This window comes from Merops nubicus, unplaced genomic scaffold, assembly GCF_000691845.1.
Source record: "Merops nubicus isolate BGI_N331 unplaced genomic scaffold, ASM69184v1 scaffold26957, whole genome shotgun sequence".
NCBI lineage: Eukaryota > Metazoa > Chordata > Aves > Coraciiformes > Meropidae > Merops > Merops nubicus.
Window position 1 is genome coordinate 15,034 of NW_008620007.1, and position 8,850 is coordinate 23,883.

The 8,850-nt window shown below is 37.9% G+C and overlaps 1 protein-coding gene across 1 annotated transcript in view; it reads right to left on the reverse strand.

The window, feature by feature from the left end:
- Positions 1-8,850, reverse strand: part of FSD1L (fibronectin type III and SPRY domain containing 1-like) — a 27,312-nt gene that overhangs the window by 11,241 nt on the left and 7,221 nt on the right. The window contains exons 5-8 of the mRNA XM_008943998.1: positions 6,834-6,856; positions 4,352-4,473; positions 997-1,206; positions 611-709 (exon numbers count right to left, since the gene is read on the reverse strand). Of these exons, the coding sequence (XP_008942246.1) occupies positions 611-709; positions 997-1,206; positions 4,352-4,473; positions 6,834-6,856 (454 nt within the window). The remainder of the gene's footprint in view (positions 1-610; positions 710-996; positions 1,207-4,351; positions 4,474-6,833; positions 6,857-8,850) is intronic.

An 8,850-nucleotide genomic window follows, 5' to 3' on the forward strand; every position in this document is an offset into this window, starting at 1 on the left:
CCCCACCCGGGGTCCTCCCAGGTGCTGGAAGGTCACACCCCCATTCCAAGCCTCAAACCACAACATTGGACCAGCTGATTTTTAACACAATGACTTGAGTTTAGTGATTTGGGTCTGCCTTTTTTTTTTATATTGACAGTGATTAGAATCTAAAGCAATGAAGTCAAAAGGATCCCTTTCAGCACCTTCTGTTTACAGAAAGCTGCTACCTGTCACATGCTAAGCACCAATAACCAGCCAACTATGCCAACTCTTTAGATCCCCCAAGAATGCTATCTATGCTCAGCCACAACGTTCATTTCTTGCTACATGTTGGCACAATGTAACAGCATGTTACACTGTCAATCCACAGCTGAAAACAACCAGTGTCAAGCTCTGCTGGAGGAAGTTAATGTCACTACCTTATTTTTAGTGTCTGAGCACTAAAAGGCCAGCTTTGTGCCAATAAGCTTCTTGATCTTTTACAGAAGTAGACGCTATCCTTTCCACCTGGGACACGTTTCAGCAGTGCTCATGCAGAAGCAGACTTAACATGCAAGTTCATATATGAAGGCAGAACACAAGAGCAGGATTTTCACTAGATCCAAGACTAGAGTCTTTCAAATTTTACCTTTGGTTTCCAGAGTCACAGGATCAGAGTATTCCCCTGCCACAGCTTTGTTGCAAGCTTGTACTCTAAGGTTCATGTATTTTGTATCGAATTTCAAACCTGAGGAGTGAATGTTCAGAAACTTGAATTGAAATTAATTACTATTTTTACAGTACCATTTACCTAAACCAGAAAAAAATCTTAAATAACACTGTGAACTTCATTTAACATGATTTTTGACAAAACCTCAAAGTCAACATAGAAGCCAGAGCCATTATTGTACAGATAATTAATGACTGAACCAGTGGAAGCATCACTACATAAAGAAAAATGGGTATTTTGCAAAACTTCCAACCATAAAAAGTTTTATCAACATTCTTGGGTTTGAAGCACAAGAAAAGCTTTACCTGATAATGTATATTCAGTAGCTTTAATGTAGTCTATCATTTCCCAACGCTGTTCATCTTTCACTCGAGGAAGCCCATCAAAGTTGGTTTTCCTGTACTCCAGTACAAAATGGTCAATTCTGCTATCTTCTTCAGGCATTCTCCATGACACTGTAATGCAGTTATCAGCAACCAGACATGCTGCTAGATCTATCTCTGGAGCTTTAGGGACTGTAGAGAGAAAAGCATACAGATCAGTTTAAAGAAGGTAATGGATGGAATATTAATTTGATCTCCTCGGATTTACAGAGTTCAGAAACTGTCTTCAGCCTAGTGACACTTTCCCTTTAGAGAATCTATTCCATTAGCAACACGCAATAGAATACTAGGCATACCACTTTCACTTAACATGCATTTTACAAAACAACAAATACAAATTAGCTCTAGAGTGAATATCTGCATCACATTTTCCAGATGTTTGTTTTGTCGGTGAGTCAGGCTGATCCTCTTCTGGAAGCAGTAAGAAGGACTCCTTGGAGCAGAGTGGACTTCAATTTATGAACCTACATTTAGACTCTGCACTTTAACTACAGAGGAACAACATTACGAAGCAAACTTTCATTTCTGAGCCTTTGAAAGGTAAGTACAGATGCAGCCCTCAAACAGTATCACTTTATTTTCCTTCCACCACTACAGACTACTAACAGTGTAAGAGTGGCCACTAGCCAGTCAGCAGTTACCTAGTTTTGTTTTCTTTTTGTCCTTTGACTTGAAAGAAGGCGAAAGAAGTCCTAAGATTCACTAAAGAAAAGACCAAAGTTTTGTTTATAGGCAAGAGGCTTCTATTTCCATTAAATCAAAGAGCACTTAAATAACTGGAAAATGTTTTTCAAAAGAAGGCATTTACATACTCTTCATGTTGTCCAAAGTACACTCAAGGAAGACTTGCTGCAAGAAGTGAAAAAGATATTTTATTGTTTGCAGGTTTTGGAGGAAGGCTCTTCAAAAGCTTTTCCTTTGTTTCAGCATTCACAAAATTTTGAAATAAATATAAAAGCAGCCTGCAAATCAATGTATCAAGCAAGAACGTAAAAAAAAGTACAGCACTGATGCATCTGTGGAACCAATACACCTCAAGATTTTGTTTGTCAAATGCCACCCCTTTCCATAACACTCAAAACACGTCACTGTGTTGTTCTGCATAGCTACATCCAGTGCCCAAGCCCTAATTACATACAGGTTGCCTTTATGCAGTTGAAACAACTATTTCTTGAATATATTGTTAGCCACGATTCCCCTGCACAATGACTGATGACAATCACACTAATCATGGTTGAGTCATTTACAGAGGTGTAATTTTACCATCTAGATACAAACACCTTCTTACTTACACATACAGCTTTTGCTTTAACTATTAAACTTTTCATTTCAACCCACACGTTTTCTCACTGTTATCCTTCCAATTCTCTTCCCCATCCTACTGAAGCAAGCAGAAGTGAGCACACAGCTGTTTGGTGTTTAGCGGCTTGCTGAGGTTAAACCACAATGAAGTCTCAAGTGTTAATCACATACATTTGCCATCAAGTTTCAAAGTCATACAAAACTAATTTGAGAATATCAGTAAGATCCCCTCTTAGGCAAAAGAAGAATTAAAACGAGGACAAGTATTTCCAAACATATACCTGCAAGTTTAAGTACCTACCCTAATTATTTTTGTCATAGTTTTAAAATACCAAATAAAAGTCTTCCATGTGTTTGAAATTTCCAAATCTTCATCATAATTCTGTCACGCAGTGTTCAAATGCCTCCATTACCACAAGATCAAACCTGTTTCCAACTTCCCACACTAGGACATTAGTATTTCTTGATGTATGAAGGCCTTTCAATGCTCAGTGTAATTTTGCATGCAGCAGTTTGAGCTATCCGTATTTGGTGAGAGTAATTTAATAGCTTGGCATTACAGTACAGTATCTTCATCTAGACACAAGACTTTTTGCCCATGCTTGCTGTTAGAGCTTTACATTCCCATTCCTGTTAAACAGGTGCACTGTGATCAGCTTACTGACCTTGTTCCCTCATCTACAACAGGGCAATGACTGCTGTCCAGAGTTTAAGACTAAAAGGTGAATTTCTGCCTAGACATTGCTAGCTAACCACTAGGAATAACACTGGTTACTGCACCTGCTCTCATATCCTGTAGCTGTAGCTTACAAGATAACTGGACTAGAAATGTTAACTGACTCTGCCAAGGCCTTAACAGATTTGGATTAGTGACCTAGAGATGAAACAATTTACATCCCTGCCAGTAGTACTCTTGTCAGTTTATTCTTGGTATCAGTCAAGGGCAAAGTGGTTTAAGTAGCTAGGCAATATGAATAAAAAGAGATGAAAGATATACACTGATATACTGCTGTTGTTTGAGGTCTGGAGTGGGGGTGTGGCCTTCTAGCACCTGGGAGGACCCTGGGTGGGGGTGAACTGTGTATTCCCTCCCCTTCTGGGGCACACTCTGGGAAAGCGGCAGGAAGTGGGTGCTAGTCTCTGCTCCTGCCCTGCGGCTCCTGGTCTGGGCGTGCTTTGCTCCGTGGGACCTTGGAACTATTCTGAGGGTTTTGTATATCTTGTCTTACTTTTGTATTTCCCCAATCTTTGTATATATTTTTTCTTACCTCCTTTTTCATTTTCTGTTCCCTGTTAAACAATATACTTTATTTTTCATTTAACTCCCAATCGGTTTTCAAAGTCTCTCTCTCTCTGGGAGGGAGGGGGAGAGGTGAGTACATAGTTCTGTTCTGTATGGGTCCTGCCCTGAACCCCTTTTTACATGGAACCAGAACAACTGCATCTAAGTTTACTTTCAAACAGTAACAAACAGATGCATCAATACACATTTTGTATTATGGCAGTATCACTGCCCTGGTAGATTATCCCTCTCTTGGATTTCAGACCATATCACCACTTTTGTAAGCAAGGTATTAGCTTAGAGTTGCATGCATAACACCACTGCAGATCGCTAGGACTTCAGAGTGTCACTAAGCATCAAGCTAGCAGGTACAGTCTTGAGAAAATTTCTTGAGAAAATTCAGATCATTTCAGGAAGTTCAGAGTAACTGACAACTCAGGAAAAAACACAGTCTGGAAGACTCATTCTCACTTCTGAGAACTGTTGTCTGAAACACTGTGTTACATAGATATTGACACAATGAAACCAGAAAACTTTTACCCTCAAGATACTCATCTTGACGTCCAATGAATGGGTTTAGGTACTCTGAAAAATTTGCTCATTAGGGTGCAAGAGGTGTGGGTTTTAGTTTGTTTTAAATATAGTAATTTATTCATGTGGTAACAAATTAAATGCACTGTGTACAGTTTTTACCTGGCAGAAACTTCACAGCTTGGAGCATGCGCCTCTCCAGAGCAAAATCCACCATCAAATGAGTCATGCTGTCACTGACCTTTGGTTTCAGAGAGATGCGGAATGCTGAAGCCATTGTGACTCTAAAATCAAGAAAGAAGCATTAGCAAGATACATTTTGCATTGTTTAATTAACAAGTCCTACAGTCATTCTCAAAAACAGCAATCAGACAATGTGTATCACTAATATCAAACTATTAGCCAAAGTACAGATCAAAGACCAGAACATTTTTCAAACAGATAACTGTTCAACATTTAGTACAGACTCCAAAACAGAAAGCTCTGCGAATGTGACTGTCTCAAAGGGAATACATGCGACCTTAGAGTTGTTCCATACTACTAGGCAAAGAAATACTATAAGTGACTGGAGAAGAGCTTAAAATGCCTTTAACTAGCAAAAAAACCTGGACGAAACAAAACTCTTATCACTTCACACAAAGTCAGGAAGTATGAAAAATATAAAGCACTGCAGAATCAGGGTCATGTGTTACAAAATTATAAAGTTTGAAACTTAAACCTTTAGTCTAAAAAGGTCTAAAGACTTTTCTGCTCAATAAGATCCACTCATTACCTCCAAAATGTATTTTCACACACTAAATACTGCTTAGAGAGCATTTATAAATAGCCAAGAACAAGCTGAACATTCTGATACCATATCTAACGCTGATCCCTTATCAGGGGAGGAAGAAATGTTTAAGTTGCAGGCACGACATTCCAATAGAACGTGCAAGTATCAGATCAGTCTTACAAGACACACTGAAGCACAGCGCCCACTCCCACTTTTGAACTCTCAGCTCAGTCTTTACTCCAAATACTCCTAAAACACTCCTGTACCCCATCAACTACACGAAATAACCCAACAACAAAGCAAAACAAAAAAGGAACAAGTCTTTCTATAGTTCTGTAACTCTGAAGACATCAGGCCATGCATAAGAATTTGAATAATGTTGACTAAGACAGCACACAGGTTCTAAACCCTGATTCTAAGAAAAAGATTCTTAACTAGAAAGTAATGTACATACTACAAAAGAAAGTCAGCCACAAACAGTTGTATTCAATCTATACCCACAGATCTGTGGCACCTTCAGAACAACATTAAAGGATGGTAAAAAAAAAAATTCAGGCAGTGAAAAAGAGGGAGGAAATATGAAGTTGAGCATTAAAGATATAACCATGTCAAGACTGACAAGCATTACAGTTGTGGGATAGAAGTCAGTTATGGCACTGAACAGAACATCATGAGACAGGTCGACTGACTTCCCAAGACAGAGCTGACGTTCTGATATTCAGCACGGGTGGCCTCGCAGATTTCACTGCTCAGCCAGACTGGTGGAGGAAGAACAGGAAGAATGCCCTTCCTTAAGAAAGAACAACCCTCTGATTAGCAATTCAAGAACACTACGTAGGCAGCTTCAGATGACTTTTTTTACTTCCCTGAAAGCATAAATCTTAGAGAAATAGCCACAGTTGATTCAAAGAAATTAGAGGAGTAAGAGGATGTTTATTACAGATAAAAAGTATTAAGATTCCCATCACTGCCACTATCCCCCTGATTTATTAAGGACACTGAATCTTTACCCTTGGAAAAACAAAGTTTAGTTTCTCTAGCATTTGCTCATTTTACACAAAACTTCAGAGAACTTAGACAATAAAAAACCTTTCTTGAAACCCTGTAAATTGAGTGCCAACCTATTTGGTCCACAATATCAATATAGGCTGGAAACACCCTTTGAGCTGTCTTTTTAAATATTATGCACATCATAGTAAGTTTTCTGAACCAGAAGGTCAGACTCTTAGAACAGAGTTATCATTCTTCCAAAGGGAAGAAAAATGGCCTTAGCATTTATTTTGAAACAGTAAAGTTTTCCTTTCTAGACAAATAGTTTGAAGATACAGTTCAAAGAAAAGCCACTAGAAATAGCAATTTCACTGACATTAGTCAGACTGACATCACCAGAAATACTTCAACAGCTGTACAACTTCAAATTCAAAAGGAAAATTAGCTAGCAAAATTCTGGAAGTATTTAAAAACCCCAAGATATTCTCATAATTTAAAAGGGACAGAGTCAGCTTGAAACATTAAATTTCAGTGACCAGGTAATAATAATAAATAAGAAGTTTATTATTAATAACAAATTATATACTGTATGAATGATACCCTTGTACACACTTGAAGAAATAATAGCAGATGCAGAGCTCTATTTCCGTGCATTAAAAACATCTTTCTCTTTATTAAGGTATGAGAGAACCAACTGTCAGCAAGGAAAAACACTACATGAGAAGCTTCAAAGTTTTTAGTTCTCTCTCAAAAGTTGTGATGTCTCTACACACAGGAAAGAGTTCATGAATTTCATTTAAGCTGACTATGACCCTTTCATAATAAACACATTTTCCAGACTAAGACTAATTCAAAGACAGAAAAGCGATAGACTTTGTACTATACCTATCCTTGATCTGTCTGGCAGCCTTGATGCATGTCAGGGAGAAGAGAGAGAAAGTAGTTAGTATTTCCATGCAAGTTATCATGGCAATTACATGCAAGAAGACTAGGAACAACCTGAGCTGCATTGCTCAGATATGAAGATCAAAAGGAGTTTAACATTTCCATTAAAATAAATTTTCCCATAAAGCCTGTGATATAATTGGTTAGAACTGCAACAGTGTATATCACCTGGGAAACAAATGGTCTCAAGAACACCACCAAACCAATTTCAAATTACTCAGCTTCTTGGATGTGACTTTGTTGCTTCAAATTTCTATCAGTTAAGTTACACTCCACCACATCTTAAAAGAGCTACACAACCAAGGCAGTAAAGTTTCACTAGCATGGCATTTTCTGTGAAACAATAAAATATTTCCTCGTGGCATGTAGCCATACCTGACTTGTTAGGCTATACATCACAGGATGTCTACTTGGGCAAAAAAGAAAAAATAGGACATCCTTCAATCTTCCTCTGAAAGGTATTGTATATTCTGATGACACTTTCTATAAGCCTCTCTCCATATGTCACTGTTCAAAACCACAGAATAAAGCAATTTCCTAGCATTTAAATAATATCACTGAAGCTGATGTAGAAGTGGTGAGGGCATATTTCAAATAGGAACAGTAACTGGCATTTGGAAAGACAAAACTCCTGTCTTTCACCAAGAGGAACTGCAAACCTATGACAATATGTTATTGTTGAAGCAGTGATGGTGCCATTGGGTCTGTGAAATCCATGCCTAGACTTAATACTGCTGATTGATCTAGTTGCCATTCAGCTGAAATACTTTCCCTTCCAAAGAGAACAGAAAACATCAAGTAGCTTCCCAGTTTCAAGTCAGACAAAAGCGGAGTACTTCAAAATTTTTCCTTAAATACAAAGCACACTCAATGAAAAAAAAAAAAAAAATCATAGTTGCTCCTGCTATAAAACCAATTTTAGATTTCCAAAGTGGGAAGCAGAAAAAACTCAAGTGTTTAAAAATAATGTAGCTTAAAAGGTAGCTTTGTTTTGCCTCAAACCATAGTTATTGTAAGAGCTACTGGCTGATTTTCCTACATGACAGCTGTATACAAAACAGAGCCACTTAAAACCCTTCCTCATAACCTTGTGGAATACGTCATAGCCAGGACTCAATGGACAGTCTTCTGCAAGATAGTCCTGGCTTAACCCCTTTCCATTTAGTTTGTTTCCAGGCTAATGACAAAGAAGGGTATCAGCCCTCATCTCAGATGAACTGCCCAGCAACATCAAATCACATCCTACCAAATGACTGAAGCCTCCTTTGTGCTGACATTCATGTTCTTCTGACTTCCATAAATTCAATTCAGAAAATAAAGCTACCAAAAATCTAATATAGGTAAAAAAACAATAATAATAATAAAAAATCCTTAGTTTAGTCTTATGCTAGTTTGTCCAGGACCAATTTACTGGAGAATTCAAGAAAAGGCTTCTGCCAATAAAAAGCTGGAGCTGCCCTTTCAGGAACATTTGGTATTCCTCCTAGGAGAGCAATAGATGTAGCTAGCTAATAGCCAAGGCAAGATTATCTCAAGATTTACAAGTGCAAGCTAGTGCAATACAAGTTTCAAATCCTAGATCTTAGAGTTCACTGAATTTTATTTCAGTATCTTAAGCCTCAGACTCTACGTTTAAAGATATTTTTGTCCCCTAGTAAACAGTTCAATAACTTTCCTTAATGTATTTGATTGGAAAAAAGCATTATCAATATCTGGAGAAAAGCAACTTACAATGGATTCAAAACTACATTCTGTATAGTGCTCAACAGCTAACTTAACTTTTTTTTACACATCACTACGACAAGACACAAAGGACAACTCAATCTGAAGTCCTGAGATAGACTCAGTTTAGGAACTGTCACTCTTCAAGGCAAATAAATCAGAGCTGACACTCAGGAAACATGACAGCACACGAACGTGTTGCCAAAAGGTGTAACTGGCACAGTAGGACAGCATT